This window comes from Ornithorhynchus anatinus, chromosome X1 (genome assembly GCF_004115215.2).
Source record: "Ornithorhynchus anatinus isolate Pmale09 chromosome X1, mOrnAna1.pri.v4, whole genome shotgun sequence".
Classification (NCBI taxonomy): domain Eukaryota; kingdom Metazoa; phylum Chordata; class Mammalia; order Monotremata; family Ornithorhynchidae; genus Ornithorhynchus; species Ornithorhynchus anatinus.
Genome location: NC_041749.1, coordinates 70,155,802 through 70,180,661, shown reverse-complemented (window position 1 = coordinate 70,180,661; position 24,860 = coordinate 70,155,802). Strand labels below are relative to the sequence as shown.

General features: G+C 44.5%; 1 protein-coding gene across 1 annotated transcript; it reads right to left on the bottom strand.

Annotated features, from left to right (window-relative positions):
- DNASE1L3 (deoxyribonuclease 1 like 3) lies at nt 1–24,498 on the bottom strand. The gene is made up of 8 exons (XM_029051732.2): nt 24,144–24,498; nt 19,290–19,378; nt 18,501–18,593; nt 14,588–14,700; nt 9,279–9,391; nt 2,192–2,349; nt 450–546; nt 1–314 (listed from the first exon to the last, which is right to left on the bottom strand). The coding sequence occupies exons 1-8, from the start codon at nt 24,279–24,281 to the stop codon at nt 222–224; spliced, it is 894 nt and encodes a 297-aa protein (XP_028907565.1). The 5' UTR covers nt 24,282–24,498; the 3' UTR covers nt 1–221.
- Between the last annotated feature and the right edge of the window lie 362 nt (nt 24,499–24,860).

Below are 24,860 nucleotides of genomic sequence, written 5' to 3'. Positions count from 1 at the left end.
CCTGATTCACTTTTCACCTTTAATACTTGATATCATCCATTAGCAAGGGTTCTTTTAATTATCTAAGATGATTTACAAGGCTTTAAAATACTCAAAGTGAACTTACTTTCAACTTTGATGGATTTACAGAGGCTTATACTAGGGTTGGGGTTTGGGGGAATTGCAGAGAAAAAATCTATGAGCATCCCAGGCAAAAGAGTCTGGCAGTAAAAATGGTATTTTCAGTTCTTTTTCTTTGGTGGTTGATTCTTCTTAGACGATAGCGAAGATTTCAGCTCAACCTCAACTGGATAGTGGTCACTGACTTGCAGGGCCTGTGAGTAAAAAAAAGACACCTCTGGGTACTAGCCCCAACCCAAATCAATTTGGAATTTGGAAAATTCCAGAAACCAGAACTCTACCACAATGAACCAAACAAGGAAAATTGCAGTGCAAAAAAGCAGACCTACCTCTTCTTCATTCATTCTATAAACCTCCTGGAAGTTGAAGACATTGACTGAGTTTGGAACAACAGCACTCTTCAGACTTTTGCCATGAATCACAATCCTAGAACAGGGAAAACTCATGAAATTATTCTAGCTCTCTATTTTTTGTGATGTGGACCAAAAAATCATTATGAGTTGGATGTTTTTAGGGTTGGCTATGTGTCTGGATTTGCCAGGTGCTTGGGTATGCTGAGGGTTTCCCAATAATGAAATTGATTCAATCGGGAACAATGGCTCTCAAAGGCTAATGACTTTAAGTTGCTTTGAACTCTCCCCTCAGAATGAACTCTAGCTAAACACCAGACCTTATTATTCTTGAGGTTGCAAGCAGTTTGTGAAATGGATGAAAATGATTGATAAAGTGCTATTCCTCTGTTCCATCTAGCTCTTTTTTCACAACAGACTCAGGTGGTAGGTGCTGATTCCTAATGTCAGCTTGCAGAATGATATGAAAATCTGAGAAAGGGCCCAGAGAGCAGGCTTTTCAAAGTCACTCTTGGGCCAGGATTTCTCAGATCTTCCTGGCCATCCTGGCCTCTGTGAGCCTGAAAGTTAGGGCTGTTAGATCAGAATGTGGCAAAATCCAGAAGCTGCATTGTTGGCAGAGAAATTCCAGAGGCTCAGGCCAGTGGAGTGGCTGAGCCAACTAGTGATCCAACGTGGTTTCTTCTCCACCCAACTTAATGAGGCTCAGAACTCCCAAGAAAAAAGCCCTTCTCAAAGCACACGCTCTGGTTGGGGCCCATCAGCCTGGGTGGCTTCTCTCGGCAGGAAGTGCAGAAGTCCTCAATGTGGCAACCCTGAGCAGCAATTCTGTGCCATTTTGGGGAAATGGATGGAAGTGGGGCCATCTCTTTCTAGGGAAGAGCCAGGCAGGGCAATTGGCCTGAGCCCCACACCCTAGAAGCCCCACTCATTAATTAATTCATTCATATTTATTGAGCACCATTGTTTGCAAAGCCCTGTACTAAGCACTTGGGAGAGTACAGAATAAAGATAATAGACACATTTCCTGCCCACAATGAGCTCACAGTCTAGAGGGGGAGACAGACATTAATATGTATACATAAATAAATACTTGTATTCTCCCAAGTGCCTAATACAGTGATCTTCACACAGTAAGTGTTCGATAAATACGATTGATTGATTAATTGATTGATTAAAAAGTCAGTGAAAGTATGTCCTGAATTAGGTTGGCTTTTTTTGGGAAACCCACAGAGCCAAATGCCATGACACTAATGATGGTATTTTTAAGTGCTTACTATGGGCCAAGCACCTACTAAGCACTGGGGTAGATTCAAGATCATAAGGTTGGACACAATCCCTGTCCCTCACTGGGCTCTCAGTCCAAGTGGGAGGGAGAACAGGTATCAAGTCCCCACATTACAGGTGAGGAAATTGAGGCCCAGAGAGTTAGAAGCAGATTGATGGTCATCCCTAAAGCCCTGTAAGGAGATCTCTAGCCATCTGAGACTTCACAGGGTGGCAGGGGGAGGGCGGAAGCAGCTGGGCACCCAAGCTCCTAGGAGGCCCGGGACAGTTGCCACCACATGGAACCGCAGAGGAAAAGCGGGCACCTGGGACTTGGGAAAGGCAGGGAGGAAGCGGCAGGTCACCTGAGGGTCTGGTCCTGCCAGTTCCCCTCCCACAGCCCTTTAGAGATGACCTTGATGAGGGGGACCAGCTGTTTCCGAATCAGGGGTTACCTGTCATAAGCACAGTTTGTGCTTTCCTTCACTGTTGTGTCTAAATCATCACCAGTCAGCCAGATAAATCTTGGGTCAGTCCTGAGCTGGATTTCCTTCCAGGATTTCTTTGGGACATAGCTGCAGTCAGCATTGAAGTCACCCATAAAGATGAAATTCTGAAACATTTGAAGTCTCACAAGTGAGAATCCTTTGCAGAATGTCTTTCTTCTCACTCAAAGCAGTAAATGGATCTCTTGTGATTCATTGCCGGAGGAGCCATGACCACTTTTCCATAGATACCAGAATGTGTTAGGGGTGGTAAGGATGGGGTAAAAGGGATAGCAGCCTTCGGTGGAGGTTTTTGGCAACAAAGAAATTGATTTGGAGATCCTCATACATTTGTAGCAACACCACTCTGTCTCTTTTTCTTGATTCATAGATAGATGTGTGTGTGCGTGTATGTATATATGTAAATATATGTATGTGTGTATGTGCATATATGTATACACACACACACACACATATATATATATATACTTGCATACACACACATTCCATGATTTGGCTTGTTTTGGCTGGGTCATATTCTTCAAAACTGCCTGAATCATGAATGATTGCATGCTTTACATGCATTCGGTTAGGGTCTATTTCAGAACCAACCTTGGCATGATGGTGAACACTTATAATGTAGAGCTCTCCCTGCTGCACCCTTCCCACCAAGAGCTCCTTCCCCTCCCCTGATGACCCAAACTCCTCTCTCTCTGCCATCGTCTCCCCAGCCATCACCCCTCCCACACCAGGTTTTTTTGAACTTCCAGAACCCCCACTCTCATCATGTACACCTCCGCTTGCTCTTTCCAGCTTGTAGCCCGACCTCCTAACCCCAGTCCCAGTTGTCAATAACAATCTGGGAACAGGAAGGATGGGGGGCAGCTCCACCCCCAGCAACTGCTGTTGCCCCCATCCAGCCCCAGCTTGTCCCTTTCCCCATTTCTCTAGCTGGTGCTGAGGTGGGGAGGTGTCACCACAAGCAGGAAGGTGGTGAGAGAGGCACTGCTTTGCACTTGTCAGTAGTTAAAAAAAAGAAAAAAATTCTGGAGCACGAGGAAGGATGCGGGAAGGCCGAGTTTGAGGTGCAGGAGAGGGGCAGGAAAATTTCTGGGGACAGGATAGAGTGCAAAGGGAGCGAGATGAAGAGAGAAGGAGCAATAAGGCAAGCGACTTCCCTGCAGTGATTGAATATAATGCCAGGGGCAAGGCTTAAGAATTCTGGGTACATTAGCACTTATCCCCAGGTGGCACATACTGTGGGGGGGCTCAGGATCTGGGGTACACCAGTACATATGTACATACCTACATATTTACAGCACATACAGCATGCTAAATCAATCTAATAAAATCTACACAGCTCCAGTCTGAGCTGTTGAACTATTTTTGAAACAGCCAAATGGTCGTCCCCTATTTCTTGGCATGAATAATGTACTCAGCTACATTGTTTTGAGGCTAGGGGATTGTTTTACAGAAACTCTGCCCATATGAGCAGATCCTTAGAGAATGGGGTGACTGCCTCCTGTAGATAGAAAATGAAAACTCTCATCTGCCAGGAAAACATTTTCTGTGCTTCAGCTGTTGGACTGATTCATTGAAATATGTACATTTCTGCTTAGATTGAGATGTTCTTTGTTCGTTTTTGGTTTTCTTTGGGCTGTACACTTTCTGCTCACAGTACATTCTTCATAAACATAAAACACCAGAGTTTGTCTTCTTAAAACAGGACCCACAGAAAACACTTAGTTTTTAATCCTCATCACCGTAGAACGGGGGGGACACTTACCTGCTTCCCAATTAAGCCCACTCACTCTCCCTTCTGTGTCATCTATGCACTTGGATCTGTGACCTTTGGACATTTGATATTTGCCTCACCCCCAACCTCACAGTTCTTAGGTACATATGTTCAAATTGTATATCATAAATTACTTCTTTATTTATATTAATATCTGCCTCCCCCTCTAGACTCTGAGCTATGGGCAGGGAATGTGTTTGCTAATTCTGTTGTATTGTACTCTCCCAAGCACTTTGTACAGTGCTTTGCACACAGTAAGTGCTTAATAAATACCACTGAGTGATCGATTGATTGCTTCCATTTGCTTCTCCTCTCCTTTTCCTATAGTTCCCTCTGCCTATGAGCAATTCTCTTTGTTTTCTTTCTTGCAGATCATGTCTGCACATGGTTGAACCAAATCTTATTAAAAAGAAGAATCCTGAGCTCTAAGCTCAGAAAACAAGGGACATACCTCATTCACTCCCCTCCCTCGATCCTACTCTCCATAGCATTCTGTATCAGGTCGTAATTCAGCATTAAAGAAATGTACTGAAGTTATTTTTTTGCCACTTTAGCAGTAACACCTGAATATCATTTATTTGAGGTCCTAGAAGGGAGTATTTTCTTCCCATGGGATCGTGTCTTTGGGCATAGTTTCTGATGGCTAGATTGCGGTTGACCCTGATATTAATTTTTCTTTATCACCTTCCTTTAGGAACCAATAGTGTTGCTAATTGTTCTTTACTGGGAACAACCTTTGTTTTATTTGGGGGCGAAACAGCAAGGAGACTGGTGCTCTTCTCTGACACTCTGTTAACACTCTGCTGCTGCTGTTTTGGTCAGCAGTGGGCAGGCAGACTAGATAATGAAGTGAAAAACAAAACAGCTCTCCCCTTTGCCCTGCTTCCCCCTTATAATTTGACTGGGACTTGCTTTTCTGACCACTGTCCATCAAGGAAAATAAGTGGTCGGGGCTAGAATTCAGTGAGAAGCTTGACAAGTAGGTAGTCTGTCTGTTAAGTACACATGCTGGTGTCAGGATTCTTCAGGCCCAGCTCAGCCTGGGCGAGTGGCCCGTGAGTTGAAAAACTTTAAGTTGTCTGCAGGCAGGCATTTGTTTGGTGTCAGTAGTTTGCTTCATCCAGTTACCAAACAGATTTCCTCTGAAGAAAAAAAAAATCCCCTAAAGCACACTTACCCTATACAGACCCAATCACTTTCTTTCATTTTCTTAGTTTCCTTTGACTACCCAGACTGTGAAAAAGTCCTGAGGGCTTCTTCTGCTGGAACTACCTCTTTTTTCTAGCCGGTTTCCCTTTCCTCATCTCCCCAACTCCCTGCTCATGTCTGTACTTGTCACCAGATCGGGGCACCTAATGGTATTAGTAGTAGTGATGGTATTTACTGACCACCTACCTAGTGAAAAGCACTGTATTAAGTGCTGGGGAAAGTACAACAGAAGCACATTTCCTGCCTACAGGGAATTTACAATCTAACGGGTGAGACAGACATTAACATTTACAAACAGCGGGAGCAACAGGATGAAAGAGGATCATATAAGGGAGTTGAATGACCAGGCCAGGAGACAATAAATCAGAATACATATTTGAATGTACAATTGGAAAAATTGTACAAGGATGGGTTAAAAGAACACACAAATGCTAGATTTGGATGTTGGATTGATATGACTCAGGATGTTGGGGATTAATTGGGGATTTTAGGAGGGCTTGGAAGGTGAGGTGGACTGAGATCTGCCAGATTTGTAGGAGAAGGTAGTTCCAGGCTGAGGAAACAGCATAAATGAAGGATTGGAGGTGATGGTGGCGGGGGACAAGACAAGAGCATGGTACAGTGAGGGGTGAGCTAGAGAGGAGCAGAGTGCAAACTAGAGGGTAAAGTGTGAAAGGGCCTATATGTGAGATGGGAAAAGTCTTAAAGTCAATGGTCAGAAACTTTGTTTAATGGAGAGGGAGCCACTTTAGGTGTTCGAGGAGTGGAGAAAGTGTTCTGGGTGACATTTCAGAAAGACTTGTATCTACCCTGGACCTTAGAATAGTGTATGGCACATAGTAAGTGCTTAACAAATACCAAAAAAAAAAAAGATAATCTCAGCAGCAGCAGGAAATACAGACTGACAGAAAGGAGAGACTGGAGGCAGGGAGAACGGTGAGGAGGCTGACACAGTAGTCTTACCGTGTGACTATTTCTATCTCCCTCACTAGAGTGTAAACTCATGGGCACAGAAAGTGTCTCATGCATCTATTGTACTTCTCACAAGCTTAGCTCAGTGCAGTACATTCATTATTCCAACTGGTGATATAAAAGTGCCTGAACCAGGGTGGTAGTTGTTTCAGTGGAGAGGAAGGCATGGATCTGGGAAATGTTTTGGAGGAAAAACCAGTAAAATCTGTCAGGTGTTTAGATGTGAGACCTGAATGACAGTGAGAAGTGGAGGGTGACATCGAGGTTAAGGGGTCCAGGGACAGGTATGCTGGTGACATTATTGATTAAGATGGCAAAGTTGGGAGGAGGGGAGGGTAGAGGAGAGAAGAGGAAAGTTCAGTTTTGGACATGATTAATTTGAAGTGCCAGTGGGCCATCCAAGTGGAGGTGTCCTGAAAGCAAGAATAGATGCAAGATTGAATAACAGGAGAGAGGTTGGGAATAGAAAAAGAATTCTGGGAATCATATGCATAGAAATGATAGCTGAATCCTTGCAAGGTTATGAGCTCCCTGAGAGAGTGAGTGTAGAGCGAGATGAGTAGGGCCCCAGAACAGAGTCTTGCAGGACACCCACAGGCGATGAAAGATGGAAGGGGAGCAAGGAAAAAAAACAGAGGAATTGGTGAGTTTAGTGGAGAACAAGGTAAATACCATGGTGGCAAAATGAAGATCTTCCAAACAGAAGGGGGCTGATCAGCAGTGATGAAGGCGACCAAAAGATCGAGGAGGATTAGGACAGAGTAGAGACCATTGGACTTGACTATAAGGAGATCATTGGTGACCTTAGAGAGGCATGTTTTGTTGGAGTGACGGGGCCAAGACCTGACAGTAGTGGGTCAAGGAGAGAGTTGGTGGACAGTGGGTGTATATGTTGGAACTCTTTCAAGAACTTTGGACAAAAAAGGGAGGAGGGAAATGGGGCAATAGCTGGAGAGTGTACTGGGGTCGAGAGAGGATTTTTCTTTTAGACCAGGAGATACGTGGGCATGTTTGAAGGCAGAGAGGAAGTAGCCATCCAAGAGTTATAAGCTGAAGATGACAGTAAGGAAGAGGAGGAGAGTGACAGCGACTGTTTTTAAGAGAGGAGATGGAGTCAGAGGCTCAGGTAGAAGGGGTAGAGTTGAAAAGCAGGCTGGAGATCACTTAAAGACAGTTGGGAAGGAAGAGAAAGAGGAGGGGTTAGTAGAGGGTTGAGAAGGTGAAGGAAGGACTATTGGAATTTAACCCCTGATGGTTTCCATTTTACAGACTAAATATTTGGTAAGGTCATCAGCAATTAGGGAGGGAGATGGTAGGGGCATTAGGGGCTTCAGGAGGGAGTTAAAGATTTGGAATAGTTGGTGTGGGTTGTGGGTGTGGGAACTGATGAAAAAGGAATAGAAGAGTTGGAGAACAGAAGAGAGCTGAATTAGAACAGGATAGAGTAAATTTGAAGTGCCAAGTCAGTTTGGTGCCTGGATTTTCTCCAGCAGGGCTCAGCTTCATGCATGTAGGAGTGTAGAAGGAAGTGGACTTTTGGGGTGATCCGAGACTGAGGGTTGAGGTGTGAGAGCGACAGAGGGAGTGGGGCAAGGGAATTGAGTTTGATGGAGAGGACAGAGTTGAGGCCACAGACTTTAGAAACAGGGGCAGGAGGGTGCATAGGGAATGCAGAAGGTATGTGACAGCCTGGTACAGGTTCAGCGTATCCAGAGTCCAGAGGTCCCAGTAGCAGGTGAAGACAGAATTTGAATTGTGGTGTGTGAGGGCGGAGGAGGGGAGCACCGGGGTAAGGCAGCAGTTCAGAAAATTGTGGTCAGTTAGTGTGCTAAGTCGGAGTTGGTGAGGTTAGCGATAGACACTAGAGATGATGAGATCTATGTTTCTTTGCTGATGAGTGGCTAAAGGAGAATGGGACAAGTGGTCAGCAGAGTTGAGTAGGGTGTGGAAGTAAGTCTCCTGGGGAGAAGGGTGGGGTGGGGTAGGGAATGCAGGTGAAGAGTAGAAGGCAATGAGTAGGAAGGAGAGAAAAGCATCTAAGTCAGGCAGAAGTCCTGAGGTGAGACCTCAAGGGTGGTTGATAACAACAACCATCTGCCCGCGGTGCTTGGTAGAGACAGACGCTGTAGGATTCAGAGGAAGAGCAGATGAGAGATAGAGAGGGCAAGATGGAATGCAGGTGACGTTGTGGGCGAGGAGCAGGCTGATTCTTCCCCCATTCCCTGAGAGATAGTGGGAGTAGGAAGAAGTAAGACCCCTTCAAGAGAGAAGAGCAGGGGAAACAATGCCAAGAGGTGAGAGCCAGGTCTCAGGGATAGTGAGAGGAGGAGTGAGAGGGCCAGGGCCAAGTCAATGATGAAGGGGAGTTTGGGGGCTCCGCAGGCTCCAGTAGAGTGAAACTGTGGAAGGGGAGGAGAAAGGGAGGGAAGAGTGATGGGGAGGTGCTGTGCATGATCAGGGTTATTTGGTACAAGAGGTTTGCAGGGATAATGGGAATGAAGAGGAATGAGGAGGATGGAATACGAGGAACTCAGGGAATTGAAGGTGACAGATTCTGTGATAGGCTGGGTGGTGAAATAGTGGAGGTATCCCGGCCTGAGACTGTGATCATCTTAATATTCTGATCCTCTCCTTCTCAGTAGCTCCATGGGATTGTCATTGTAAAGTGCCTGGGTCCAATTGTGCTATTTGTTTTTTATATGCACTGGGCTGGAATGGCATACCCTCTAATGATTCTGCATAATCATCATAAATTAGGCTCTGTGTGCAGATCGAGCCTATCTTGGGTTGCCTGGTCTTGGCTCTCTTTTTTTCTTTGTTTTGCATTTTTGGCAAGAAGTTCATTCTGACCTAAGCAGATTAGTTCATGGGAGGTCAGAAGCCACTGTGCTTCCTCCTTCTTCTGTTCAGGACACTTGTGAGCCATGGGAGGGGGGACTGAGAGATACCTTCGACATCAAGGTTTGAAGGAAAGGCTTGGTGAGAAAAAGCAGGCCCCAGTGCCAGACTTGGGATTCATTAAAGGCTCAGGCTCTTTGCCTCCTGAACAGAGAGAGGGGAACATTTGAAGTGATCAGTCACCTCTAACTTCCATCGCTGTTTCACATCCCTGAAAACGTCAACGAGCTTGTCAATCTCCAGGACTGAGGTCTCAGGGGAAGTGTGCAAAGGAACAATCACGAAGTCTTTGACCACTAAGCAATAGGAGAGAAGGCAGAGAAGAAGTGGTTATCAAAGACTTCCTGAGTTTCCATTTGGCCAGAAAAGCTTTTCCCCTAAAAGGCAGTTACATCTCATAATAATATAATGTTGGTATTTGTTAAGTGCCTACTATGTGCAGAGCACTGTTCTAAGTGCCGGGGGAGATACAGGGTAATCAGGTTGTCCCATGTGAGACTCACAGTTAATCTCCATTTTACAGATGAGGTAACTGAGGCACAGAGAAGTTAAGTGACTTGCCCACAGTCATACAGCTGACAAGTGGCAGAGCCGGGAGTCGAACCCATGACCTCTGACTCCGAAGCCCAGGCTCTTTCCACTGAGTCACGCTGATCCCATCCAGACCTTTCTTTATGTCCTTAACAACATCTTCTCTCTCCCATCTGCCCTTTTAAATCGAAGGGAGATGATGTAAAAATGCATATTTAAGGTGACTATGCCTAGAAATGCATAGTCTGATTGTTTGGTAATCTTGTTCGGAGCCATTTTCAGAAGTAATGTCACAGATCAAACCACTCTGCTCTAGATCCATCATGAAATGACTGTATTGACAGTTCCAGTTTTCTTCCTCTATTGTAGGTAGCTCCAGGTCACTCAATCCATCAATCAATTGTATTTATTGAGCACTTACTGTGTGCAGAGCACTGAACTAAATGCTTGGGAGAGTACATTGTAACTGAGTTGGTAGATACGCTATCCATCCACAAGCTTAGGGGAGACAGGATCTAGTGGAAAGAGTATGTGCCTGAGAGATAGAGGACCTGGAGTGGCTCAGTGGAAAAAGCCCGGGCTTGGGAGTCAGAGGTCATGGGTTTGATTCCCAGCTCTGCCACTTGTCAGCTGTGTGACCTTGGGCAAGTCACTTCACTTCTATGGGCCTCAGTTCCCTCATTTGTAAAATGGGGATTAAGATTGTGAGCCTCACGTGGGACAAGCTGATCACCCTGTATCTACCCCAGTGCTTAGAAGAGTGCTCTGCACATAGTAAGCGCTTAACAAATACCAGCATTATTAATCCTGGCTCTATCACTTTTCTGCTGTTTGGTCTTGGTGAGTCACTTCACTTCTCTGGGCTTCAGTTTTCTCACCTGTAAAGTGGGGATTAAACACCCATTCTCCCTCCCCCTTAGACTGTGAGCCCTATGTGGGACAAGGACTCTGTCTGCTCTGATGGTATTGTACCTACCCCAGCTCTTAGCCTTGGCATCTAGTTAGTGAGAAACAAATTCCACACCGAAAGAGCATGGGCTTGGGAGTCAGAGGTTGTGGGTTCTAATCCCTGCCCCGCCACTTATCAGCTGTGTGACTTTGGGTAAGTCACTTAACTTCTCTGTGCCTCAGTTATCTCATCTGTAAAATGGGGATTAAGACTGTGAACCCCACGTGGGACAACATGATTACCTTGTATCTACCCCAGCACTTAGAACGGTACTTGGCACAGAGTAAGCACTTAACAAATACCATTACTATTATTGTTTACATTATTTTAATGATTAATCTATCAGATATACAGTAAAAGCCATCATTATCTGAAACTTTACAAATAGTAAGTGCATCAGCTAACTCTCATATAAGGGCAATTCTGGCCACTGATCCTGAGAGGAAGAATTTACAATGTTAGAGCCCTGACCTCTCCCTTTCCCACTCCTTCCCCACTCCCTATGCCAACTCCTTTTGTGGGTCCCATGGGACATTTGTCTGAATTTTCTGCTAATCCGTTTAGCAAACAGTTTTGGTTTCGTCAGGGAGCTTTCTCTCATCTGAAGTCCATTCTTCTAGCATCAAACCCTGTGCATTTCTCATGGGCTGTTCCACCTAAACTTTTTCCCCAGATCTAGCAAGGACACCTTGGGCAGCTGCAAGGTTTGCTGTTCTGCTAATGTGATTAACTCCCTTAACAGCTTCAGGTTGAGGTAATCTACTAATCTAATGATCAAAGATTATCTAGATATAAAAGGTGATCAGGGTTCACTAGGGTTATTGCGTGTTCTTCATAGATCTTTCTAGAACTTGGGATGGGACTTTTACTTGAAGCTCATGTGATTATGCGAAGACTCTAGGTTAACCGATTTTTTGACTACCCAGTGCCTCCCATTTCCAGAACTGTTGGATACTGCACTATATATTCTTCTTCTACTCTGCACCTTAATCCCTGGGATGGCAATAGAAAATACATTTTCCCTCTTGGGATCTACCAACAGCAAGATAAAGCTGAAAATCCAAACCGTGTCTGCTATTTGAGGGAGAAACTAAAGAGCATTTTCTTCTTTGGTAATCTGACATGAATTCTGTATCTGCTCTGACCTTGCCTCTGCTACACTACTGGATTAGCTGTCTCACTGGTCTCCCAGCCTCTACTTCTCCTTCCCCCTCTAGTCTAGTCTTTAAATTGCTGCACTGAACATCTTCCTGAACCATCACTTTTCTTCTCCACTCAAAGCCCTCCACTGGCTTCCTATGTCTCTCTGCTTCAAACAAGAATTTCTTAAAATTGGCTTCAAGGTTCTATACATCCTGACCCCACTTTAGTAGTAACAATATTTTATTATCAAGTGCTTACTTTTTTTCTTTAAATGGTATTTGTTAAGCACCCACTGTGTGCTAGGCCCTGTACTAAGTGGTGGGATAGATACGTGATAATCAGGTTAGACAGACTTGGCTCTAGTAAGTGTTTAACAAATATTATTATTAATCCCCATTTTACAGATTAGGTAACTGAGGCACAGACAAGTTAAGTGATTTGCTCAAGGTTAACAGTGTTAACTCCTGGTGGGCAGAAAAAGAGTGATTTTCCAAGCACCTGGTACAGTGCACTGCACCAAGTGACCACTCAATAAATGCTACTACTATCTCTCTCCTATCCCAGGGAAGCCCAAGAGACTTCCATCTTAGGTCCCAGCAGACTAGCAGTGGAGCCTATTATTACTTCCACAAGGAGATAGGCCTTCAGGATGGAGTAGCAGTGCTCAGTATAGAAACTGGCATTTGGCTGATGGGGTTGTTAACCTTTTCCCTGAGTTCTGTATCACCAAGAGGTCCCCTGCACTCATATAATGTTTGGAATAGTGGGCCTGTCTTCATAGCTCTTGTGGCTGTCCATTTATCTTTGCATTAAACAAAAACACCTGGCTGTCTCCCCACATTAGACTGTTGATGGTTGTAGGAATTTTCATTCATTTTTCAATCATTGTCCTTCATGTTTGAAGATGGTACTGACAGGGAAATCCTGGTCACGAATGTGAGTGTGACTGAAAAGGATAAGTGACCAACATTCTCTTCTGCATTGTATACATGTAAGGATAGTTACTTGCTGCGCTGATGTATTTGCCCAATACATTGTCTGTCTTAGTTTTCAAGAGTGCTTCTTGGCATGCTGATGTTCATGAAAGCCTTTGCTCAAGAAAAGCAATGTTATGGCCCACCAGGCTGATCTTTCCTCTGGATATTCACCCAATGGTTCATCGCTCCTTCTCCTTGATTGGGATTGGGATTGGGATTCACTGTGTCTTTCTGTCATTTATCTTATCCTCCTGGTGTATATGAGCCCCATTTCAGTTCACCACCCAGCTCCTCCTTAGGTATCCTGTTGTCATCTATTCTTCTCCCATGTCCTGCCCAGAGGAGCTGTATTTTTTTTAATGGTATCTGTTAAGTGCTTACTATGTGCCAGGCACTGTACTAAGCACTGGGGTGGATACAAGCTAATCAAATCTCTGTCCCACAGGGGGCTCACAGTTTGAGAAGCAGCATGGCATAATGAATAGAGAATGGGCCTGGGAGTCAGAAGGTCATGGGTTCTCATCCCAGCTCTACCACTTGATTTCTGTGTGACTTTGGGCAAGTTGTGACTTTGGGTAAGTCACTTCACTTCTCTGTGCCTCAGTTACCTCATCTGCAAAATGGGGATTGAGACTGTGAGCCTCATGTGGGACAGGGACTGCATCCAACTAATTTGTTTGTATCCACCCCAGTGCTTAGTACAGTGCCTGGCATATAGTAAGCACTTAACAAATACCATTAGTTATTATTATTAAAATAATAATAATAATGATCTCCATTTTACAGGTGAGGCCCAGAGAAGTTAAGTGACTTGCCCAAGGTCACACAGAAGACAAGTGTTAGAGCTGGGATTAGAACCCAGGTTCTTCTGACTCCTAGGCCCGGACTCTATCCTTGGCCATGCTGCTTCTCTACTGCTGTGAGCACTGCTTCAGTGCAGGTGAGCTGTGTTCTAGAACTCCGTTATTGTTAATTTTGGCCTGCCATTTAATGTTGGGTCTGGTGTGTAGATGGCACTGGTGAAACTGATCCAGAAGCTGGACGTGTCTTCTGCGGTAAGTCCAAGTCTCACAACCATATAGAAGGCTGGACACCACATGCATAGACTTTCAACTTGGTATGGAGCTGACACACTCTTCTCACTACATTCTGTTTTGCAGTCTGCCAGAAGTCATGCTGGCCTTTTAAACTGTCTTCTACTTATTTGCCTATTCCTGCATCAGTGGTTTAGTGCACCACTTCGAGTAGAATCTCGTGATAGTCTTCAGACCCATAGTCAATGCACAGAGCTTTAATGAGTCTGCAAGCAATTCATAACAACTTGCATGTTTTTTGTGTATGTGCCTTAAGAGGACAATGCTAAGCATAGAACAGTTGCTAGACCACACTGGCATAAAAACTCATGATGGTGCTCATAGCCTATTGAGCTGGGAGAGTTCTCCAATGTTTTCGACCCATACCCTACACCCTTGGGGGCTATTTTCTAAATGAAGGATTGGCTCTACTTTATAAAAATGGAGATTAACATTAAATACGTGGTCAGCCTGAACACGTCAAAGAGGCAATATCTGGAGGTTCAATTCTAAGGTAGAGGAGTCATGACTCATCTGTTTCGGTGAACAGGCCAGTTAATTTCAAGAGGGAGAATGAGTGGATTCATGTGAAGCTTTTCCCCCCCAACAATCATTGAATAACTCTTGTTTTTTTGAAACTTAAAGCCCTATGAAAGTCTACAAATGTTTCACAAAACCTAGAAATGGGAAAAGTTACTGCTGCCATCATTCATTTCCTATTATCCTTCTTAAAATTGAGAAGAGCCCTCATCCTCATCCCTATGCAGTCTATGGGCACTCGGTATAAGTACTTGAAGATGTTGACAATCTGTTTCTCACCTGTGTAAGGGGAGAAGAACCTGACCACAAAAGGTTCTCTGGAAAATGCATCTCTACTTCCTTTTTGAATATCAGGTACCTGATAGGTGTTCTTCACTGACACCAGGTTTTCTCTGTAAAGTAAAATAAAGCAGAAGGCTGATGATACCATAAAGAACTTAAGCAGGGTCAATGTTTATTTACATCTTTAAGAAAGACCAAATTGGTGCTGTTTTCACTTGTTCCTCTTTGACCTCTTAGCTATCTTTGATACCGTTGACCATTCCCTTCTCCTAGAAATACTCTCTGATCTTTGATCTGCACATTTGGTTATCCTCCTTCTTCCCTGACTGCTTCTGATCAGTTTCTTCTTGCTCCTCTCATTCTTTAATTTGGGAGTCACACAGATCCCTTACTCTTATAGCTTGTTCACTCAGCTACTTCTTCTAAGGGGATATATCCCAAATTTACCTCTTTAGCCCCAACCATTCACCTGCCTTACAAGCTCATGTTTATGCTTACCTCCAGGACATTTCACATGTATGTCTTAAATATCTGCCCTCTTCACTTACTACACCTTGAGCACTTGCTGCTCCTTGTGAGCTAAACTTCTTTTAGTTCCTTGACCTTGCTTCTCCTTTTTCTGACCCATTGCCCTTGCTGATCGCCTGCCTGGAACTTCCTCCCCCTTCAAATCCTCCAGACCATAGCTTCCCCCATCTTCAAAACTCTCCTGAAACCTGCCTCCTCCAGGTCAGCTCTCCTGGATTAATGACTACTATATCTGGTGATGTCATCCCAACAGCCGCTCTTAGCACTTGTGTATTTTTCAATTTACACACTCCATGTGTTATTGGATTTACTTATTCATTTTTCGAACCCTTCCTCTTGCTCCCATTGTATGCAGAGTATCTGTGTCTGCCTATCTCCCCCATTTGATTGCAAGCTCCTTGAGGTCAAGGACTGTCTTTTACTTTTAAATGTACTCCCCCAAGTGGACAGTGCTCAGCAGGAAACATGTCTACCCTCTCCGTTGTATTGTACTCTCCCAAGAGCTTATTACCATGCTCTGCACACCGTAAGTGCTCAATAAATAAATAATCAGTCGATACTTTTTATTGAGTGTTTACTGGGTGCAGAACACTGTACTAAGAGCTAGGGAGAGTACGATATAACAGAGTTGGTAGACACGTTCCCTGCTCACAATGAGCTTACAGTCTAGAGTTGAGAACATAAATACCATTGACTGAATCAACAAATAGTTAATCTTCCTGGGATGGTGTCAATCTTTTAGTAAATACAGTAGTCTCTTGGGATTCTCAAGAATTTATGTTTATGTTCAAGAATCTATGTTTGCCTGTCCAGGAGAGCCATGCTCTCAGCAGCGGATCCCAGTCTCGCCTTCAGCACCCGTCTCTTTAGTTACCAGCAGCTGCTGCCCCGCCTCTTCCCATGCTTGGCTGGCCACCCTGCCCCCACAGAAAACTCAAATGGCTGGAAGTCGTTGAATAAACTTTTGCCATCCGGTGCCGATGACCTTTGCAGTTTTCCCTCATTTGCGGGCGATTTTCTAGTCAATCCCACATGAACACCAAGGGACCACTGTAGTGATTTTGCTGTAAAAGCCAAGAACATATCCTGTTAAAAATGAACACAGTGGGACAAGGATTCTTACCCGGAGGGTTTTGCCATCACCTAGTGGCTGAATTGAGTGCTCAAAATGATTGCCCCAGAGATTCCTAATTTGCATACTTTGATCTAATTTGCTCTTGCTAAGGTCTCTGGGTAACAGAGTGGGGTCAACAAACTACACTGTGGGGGCTAAATTCAGCTAAAGTGAGCCCCAGTGTCTTTTGGCATCTTTCATGAGATGCCAGTGACCGCACCTGGTTTCCCAGTAATGATCCTGAGTTTGGGGACAGAGGTTGTTTAGCCAATAGCAGGAGGACTGGCTAAGAGAGAGTTGATGGCTTAGCACAACCCATCTCCACTACAGGCATCTCTACTACTGCCATGCATGGTGACCTTAGTGTCATCCTCGACTCTTTGCTATCATTCAATTCTCATATCCAGTCCAGTGCCAAATCCTCCCAGTTTTTCCTGTGTATTTCCTGAATCTGCCTCTTTTCCACACAAACTACTATCACCCCGGTACAAGTTCTGGCTTACCATGGTTTTGCATTAGCCTTCTCACTGGTCTCCCACTCTACATCCTCTCCCTGCTCCAATCTCTACTACATGTTGCTACTGCAAGGGTCATTTTCCTGAAGCATCCCTTGGACCACAACACGTCTCTCCTTGAAACCTTCCACTAGCTTCCTGTATCTCTTTCCAGCAAACAAAAACACCACACTTTTGGCATCATTCATTTGATTGTATTTATTGAGCACTTACTGTGTGCAAAGCATTGTACTAAGCACTTGGGAGAGTACAATATAACAATAAACAGACCCAATCCTTGCCCACAACGGGCTCTCCACCACCAGGCCCCACTTTACATATCTTCTCTCTTCACTGCTATTCCCCAGTTACCTCTCTTCATTCCTCCCAACCCAACCTCTTAGTTGTACCCTGCTCCTGACTCTCTCACCTCTGTCCCCTCGCTCATGATGTTCTCCTGCCTTAAAGCTCCTTCCCTCCCCACTTTCAAAGCCCTCCTAAAATTCCAGATCCTCCAACAAGCTTTACATGAGTAATATCCCAGCACTCTAAGCTCCATCATCCTCTCAGCCATCACTTATGAATTTATGTTCACTCTCCTTAGAACTCATATGTATATATATCTTTGTTTTTTATCTCTCTAGTAGTAAATATTTTGGTATTTGTCTTCCCCATTAGAGTGTAAAGCAGGGAATATGGCACTTTATTATTCTGTACTTCCCAAGAAGCAAATACAGTAGAGTGCATCAAGTTGGTGCTCAATAAGATACTACTACTATCATAGTAAGTGCTTAATAAATACCATCATTATTATTATTATTATCACTACTACTACTGCTGATGATGCCACTACTACCTACTTGAGCTCATGTCTTACTGAAAGTAGTCTTTCCTATACTCTACCCTAAACAAATGTCCTAGGCAAATAGGTGGTACAAGATGCACTCATTCATTCATTCATTCATTCATTCATTCATTCAATTGTATTTATTAAGCACTTACTGTGTGCAGGGCACTGAACTAAGCACCTGGGAAAGTACAATACAACAATTAACAGTGACATTCCCTGCCCACAATGGGCTCACAGTCTAGACCTTGGGCAGGGACACTGGAGAAAGTGGCAGAGCTCCCCAGTGCTCTTTCTGTGCTGCTTCTGCTTTACCTCTGGGCTCCGGGTGCCATGAGGAGCCCCAAAGACAAGCACTCCAGACCCACAGACCCACTGTCCTGTCTGTGCTCCTGAAACTCATTCATTCATTCATTCAATCATATTTATTGAGCACTTACCATGTGCGGAACACTGTACTAAGCGCATAGAAAGTACATTACAGCAGAGGTGGCCCACGGGAGTCACGAGGGAGAGATGGAGAGGGTGAAAGTGGCTCCATGGCACAGAAGCTTCTAGGGATTAGAAATACCTTAATATATATAGGGGGTGGCAATTGATACAGTCATCCAACTAATAGCATTATACTAGGAGTATATTCTAATACCCCATTTCTGCCAAAGCATGTTTTTGCTATGTTTTTTGGATAGAATAGGATGGCAGAATTAGGAAATGTTCTTCCTTCAATGTGCCGCTGACTGGATACAGCATGGCACTATATCAGAAGAAAAAGTTGTGAGCATATGTGTAATGTTGGACACGGTCAGTATTTCAATGTGAGTTTTCTTTGTTGCTGGGTTCTGCAAGACTACAACCCCTGCATTCTAGGAAAACTGGAGGTATAGTTTGTAAACTGAGAATGTTACAGTACATGCAGATTACACTTACCTATAGATAAAAGCATACTGCTCTTTATATTTGCTTCTTCCTAGCCGACGGCTGATTACGTAGTTGAATTCTTTTTTGTCTCGTCGTGATTTACTAGCAAACATGATATTGTATCGTTAAGTTCTCGGAATATAAGATCATATTCTTCCCTCATCTCCCAAATCTTCACTCGGTGCCCAATTATAAATTATCTACAATGCTCAGTTTCTGCACCCCATTTCCTTAGTTTTCCCTGTCTGAATTCTGATTTTTGTGTTGTCAATGTGACACTGAAGGGAATTGCACAGTAAAATGACAAATGAAGATCAGACATGGTCTTTCAGAATGGTGGTTTCCAGGTGAAAAACTGCAGGAGTCTAGACTTGGACTTTCATCACGTCTTGACTGCAACACATTTCCCAACTGTGAAGTCGAGGGTGAGATGAGGCCCGATATTTCATCCTGAAGATCAGCCCAGGGCTGGAGTTGGCTGTTGCCTGCTATTTCTGTCTTCCCTCTTTTCCTATCTTTTCCTCTGTGGTTCCCAGTGGGGTTTCCATTGTTTCATCTTTAGAAGATTTAATGTGCCAGGTTTAAAGTTCCCTAAGCAGAATTATTTGCTATAAAAGCCAATGAAAAAGCTCCAGAATGTGATGACCAGCTCTGACTACAGGTGGAGCTGCTACCTTCCCCCCCCCCCCCCCCACCATCCCCCACCACCTTCCTCCCTTTCCCCCTTCCCAGGAATGCCTCTGCTCTCCTCAATTCCTAGAGCTTCTCCTGTTTCCATTTATCTGACTGCCCTCTTACCGGTTAAGCTTTTGCAACAGAGCAGGACCTATGCAATTGTTGTTGTCCTTTATTTCCATCAGGAGGATGACATCACAGCGAGTGATAACCTGGAACAGGAGAGAGCAGCATATTCAGATCACTGTTCTAGGCAACAGGTAGCTGGTAAAAATCAACAGACACACTAACTAGATGTCACTGCAGGTCCATAAAGTAAACACTGGGAGTACTGGCTGGCACATTATGTCTTTGGATTGGGTGATTGCCTCCCTTGCCCTTACCATCACCCCTCATCGGCTTTTCCAAACCTTTCATCCTAACTGCTTTTGTCAGTAAAATAGAAACAAAGAGACATGAGCTTCCCAAAGTTCTCCCATCATGCCACTGCCCTCTTCTCAGCCTTCTCTGGCTTCCCTGCTGCTTCTCAAGAAGAGGTCTTCTACCTGTCCTTTGAATCCACTCCCTCCACTTGTGCTCCTGAACCCTATCCCCTCTTATCTTCTAAAAGCACATGGTCCCATCCACCTGCCCTTCCTCGCTGTTATCTTCAACCACTCACTTTCTGACAGCGCCTTCCCTTCTGTCTTAAAGTATGCTTAAGCCTCCCCCATACAAAAAAAGCCCTCTCTCTGTTCCCACAGACCCCTCTAGCTATTTCCCCAATTTTATGCTCCCACTTTTATCTAAACTCTTGAAACAAGAATTTGAATATGTCTGCTACCTTCGATACATTTCTCCCTACCCTCATTTTGACTCGCTTCTATCAGGCTTTAAGTTTTTCATTCCACTGAAACTGCACTCTACTGGGTCACCAGAGAGCTCCTTATAGCTAAATCCAATGGGCTTTAGTCTGCTCTAATTTCCCTTGACCTCTCAATCACTTCTGACACTGTTGGTCCCCCTTCCTTGAAGCATTATTAGTCCTTGGTTTTGCCAACATGGTTTTGTTCACCTCCTATTTTCTCTGATGGCTTTTTTTCCTGGGTTATTTGCTGACTCCTTGACCACCTCACTGTCCCCCCTGCCCCCAGTCCACCCCTGTTGGAGTAGCTTCTCTTTCCCCTAGTCCAGCAGTGGAAACTGGGTACATGCACATCTCCATTCACCTACAGAGCCCAGCGGTGGCAGCGAGAATATAAGCAGTTTTCCACAAGGTCTGGCTCCCTTCCATCCCACAGTGCTTTTCCCACGCTTCCGGATGACAAGTGGGAAGATGGACCTCAGGCAGCATGGACCCTTCCAAGGAACTGGGAGAGTCCTGGCTGTAGTGGCTTAGACCGGGGTCCCCCTTGCCACTTGGGTCAGCTCCAGATTCACCCACACATGCTTTGACTTTGGAGGAGAGTGCGTGCACCCCCACAGTCAGCCTGGGTTCTTCCTCCTGAGCTTCACGGAAAGTCCCGCAATTTCATAATTCAAAGTTTGCGGAGACACAATCAGGAAGCTTTCAAAGTGCTGCTTTATGGGATCGTCTTGAAGGGTTTTTGCCTGATTAACATTTCATAGAGCAAAATCAGCCAACTCATCATGGGACCGAAGCCTGCAACCTTGACTCCTCATTGTCTTTCAACTCTCACATTCAAGATACTGCAAAATTCTGCTGGTTCTTGCTACACATTTCCCGCATCTACCCATCCCCCTAACACCCATATTGCTCCCACCTGCATCCAAATTCTGGTCATAGCACAGCCAGACTACTGTATCAATCTCCTCACTGGTCTCCCTGCCTCCAGTCTGTCCTCTTACCAGTCTGTACTACTGGTTCATTGAAGCACCATTCATCTCACATCTTCTCTCACCTCAGACACCCTCCCCCTTCCTTCAGTAGCTTCTAATTTCTCTCCTTTTGTAACTTTTGCTTCCTCTTCCTTCCCCTCTTCTCTCTTCTTCCTTTCTCTTCCTTCCTCTTCCTTCCTCTTCCATTCCCTCCCTTTCCCCCTCCCTCCTCTCCTCTTTACTCCTCCACATCTTCCTCCCCTGTCCTCTCAAACCCCATCCCCAAAGTCCCACCTCCTCTAAACACCATCCCCAAGTTTGTTCCCACACACAAAATGAGAAGTTGGCTTCCCTGTTCCTGGACCCACTGTGGAGCCAAGCGGGGTGTTTGGAACTGTTTCAGGATCCCAAGGGGCCTCAGTTTAGAGGAGACTACTACTGAGACTACTGAGACTACTCCGATCTGGCATGGACTCCCCAGACTCTCCCTGAGGCTGGGGCCAGAACCATTCCAGGCCTTGAGGGCAGGGGGATGGAACATTTGCCTTTTCATGTTCAATTCTATTCCAGACTCTTGAATGGCGATACTTTAGATGGTGAAAGCAAAGACCAGGCACAATTACCTGTTCCATATTGAACTTGGCACATCGATGGTGTCTGCTATTATCATTTTATCATCATCATTATCAGTAGTTCCTGAGCACCCCACCTGCTGATTTTTGCCTTAAACACACATGCTTAGTACAGTGCTCTGCACATGGTAAGTGCTCCATAAATACCATTGATTGACTCAAATTATGGAAGGTGAGTCAACTGTAATGAAGGTTTAAGCAATTTCCTGCTTTTTTCCTTACTCTTCTTGTTAGACCTATTCTACTCTATGTATCTAGAGGAGACCTGTTTGGGGAGGGAAGAACTTCTTCCATCCTCACCTGCAGAAAACCAGGGAAAGTCCCAGAAGACAGTCAGTCCCTCCTCCCACGCCCATGTAAAACTGGGTCGAGAGTCACAAATTGGGCAGAGTTGGGTGTGGTTGCAGCCTTTCCAGACCCCTGCCCTGCTGGCTGGGTGGTCGGGAAGCGGAGAAGAAAAGCAAACTGCCTGCCGGCCTTGGAGCATTCATCTTTGAGCCTCCCTGGCCTCCCTCTATGGCACCTGGACTAATATGACCATGGGGAAGATCAGCAAAAAAGCTTCAGCGGGCCCAAGTGGCAGGCGAATTTCCTGTCCCTTTCTCATTTATTCATTCATTCATTCAGTTGTATTTTTTGAGCGCTTACTGTGTGCAGAGCACTGTATTAAGTGCTTGGGAGAATACAATATAACAATAAACAGTCACATTCCCTGCCGGAACTAGCCATAAAACCCTAAGAGATCCCCCTACTATAAATGCTGGCTATGGATCATATCCTTAGGAAAGGAACAGGTTTAGTATAGCTTAGTATAGTATATACTAGTGTATAGAGTATATATAGTATAGTGCATAGTATCGTATAGTATAGTACTATAGTATAGTATAGTGCTCTGCACAGAGTAAATGCTCAATAAATATGAAAGATAGATTGATTGAACTCTGATTTACTCAGCCACATTTGAGGAGAATCCTGAGGCGAGAGAAATGGATGGAAGGCAAGAATCTATCTATCTTTATCTATCTATCTATATCTATCTATCTATCCATCTATGTATGTATCTATCATCTATCTATCTATCTATATCTATCTATCCATCTGTCTACCTGCTTTTAATGGAGCAAGATACTCTTCAAAATATCCAACTGCAATTCTAATGCACTCTTCTTAATGGAAAACCCTTGAGGAATATTGACACAGCCTCTCTGAAAATAACAGCGAATCATACATCATCCTGAATTGTAACGTGATGTATAATAATGGTTGTATTTGTGAAGCACTTGCTATGTGCCAAGCACTGTTCTAAGCGCTGGGGTAGATACAAGGTATCAGGTTGTCCCACGTGGGGCTCACAGTCTTAATCCCCATTTTACAGAAGAGGTAACTGAGGCACAGAGAAGTTTAGAGACTTGCCCAAAGTCACAGAGTTGACAAGTGGCTGAGACGGGATAAGATGCATGTTCTCACCCATCAAGGACTGCGATGTGCTCAGAGACAGGCAAGTGGGACGTTCCCCCATAAGGCAGTATCGAGGTGAAGGAATACCCTAAAAAGGCTGTCTAGGCAATTATACACATAATTTTAGGGTAGCACCTTACCTTCAGATGTTCTCCTTCCCCTAAGGAGGATAAGTCTCAGTTTTGTTCTAGAATCCCATACTGAGCTGCTCAAGCTAGGTCTTTGGCATCCCCATACAGAACAAACTGAGAATATGAGGGTGGTGAGTCATGCATCCAACCCTTTAGTGACACTGAGTTGCTTATTAGGTTTACATTAATCCCTCATCTTGTGCTACAGGTCTGTTCACTTGAGACCAAATAAGCCAAGGAAGTGGTTAGGAGGGAAAGCATTTAGAAGTAATAATTTTCTTCCACAGTGGTGACCTTTCAGGTAGTTAAAAAAACAGACCTCTTGATGAAGAATGTAGATGGGGAAATGGGAGACTAGCCTTCCTCGTAAGAGCCCCTGAGCAAGTGAGGAAGAGCCCTGGAGCAGGTCTCACCGTTGAGTTTTCAAGAGACCCAACGTGCTTCTCACTGTCAATTTCTAACAGTTAGGAAGCATCAGAATTGGCCCGTGTGGATAGCCAAGTTTCTGTTCCCAGGACTGACAGCCTGGTCAAGATTAGGACCATGAGTGTGACACAAGAAACCCCAGTTGTTACATTCATCTATTCAGTGTACCCTACAAAATTTGCTGATCTGCATTCAGATCAAACTCAACAGTCATCCCAAATGCCTTTAAAAGAGCAGTTATTCATTAACTTTAAACTCTTGCCATCAAAGATAAAGCTAACTGCAGGGTAAGAGTCCATCATTAGAGTTGAAAGTTAATTTAAGGTAAGAGTAAAGCTGACAAAATGGCGACAGCACAGCGAGGGAGATGGGTGCTGCCACTAGTGCATCCAGGCACCCATCCCCCTTGCTGCTGTCGCCATTTACGTCAGCTTTCCTCACCTCCCCGCCACTGGAAGCCAGATCCCCAAATGGAGACTATGAAAGCTGAGGTCCGTCTACTGTTTACTTACCTTGAGGATGACATTCATAGCCTTGTGGTTCTCCAGCTTTGCCACTCCGAAAGACCTGACATTGAAGGAGCAAATTCTAAGGGTCAGGGCTTCTTTGGAAGAAAGAAAGAAAAGTAAAACCGCCAAAGTATAAAACATTGTGGTACTTTCTCACACTCGAAGCCTCTGAATGTAGCCCTGCAATTTAGCACTTAGAGCGCCAAGACAGTTTTATCCAATGAATCTCCTGACTTACATAAAATGAAAAATAACAGGAATTGCTGGCTTCCTCCTTGTTACTTTCACTTCTCTTGCAGCTGAGGAGGTCGAAAGGAATTTAATTTCATAGACTTCTTGCCCTAAGGTAATCTTCAAGCTTCCAAGATTAATTATAACACACCAGAACCTCTGGTGCTCTTCTACACATGAGGAAACCAGATTGCCTAATTGACACAGCATTCTCTATGGAAACTTGCCAAGATAAGAGAACAGGTAATCTGATAAACATGGGTGACTTTCAGGCTGACACTGCTGGCGATTTTTATTCTCCCACTCCTAGTGACTCCAACTCGGACCTCCACTTCATGAGTTACCGCCTTCGGTGAGCACCAGAAATCTGCTTAGAACTCACGAAAGGAAAAAATGGGAACACTGTTTTGTACTCTGAGACCATAGAGCAAGAAAAAAAGAAGCATTCTGGCTCTTCTTCTAGTTGGGTTAGTCTGGTAAAGGACTGGA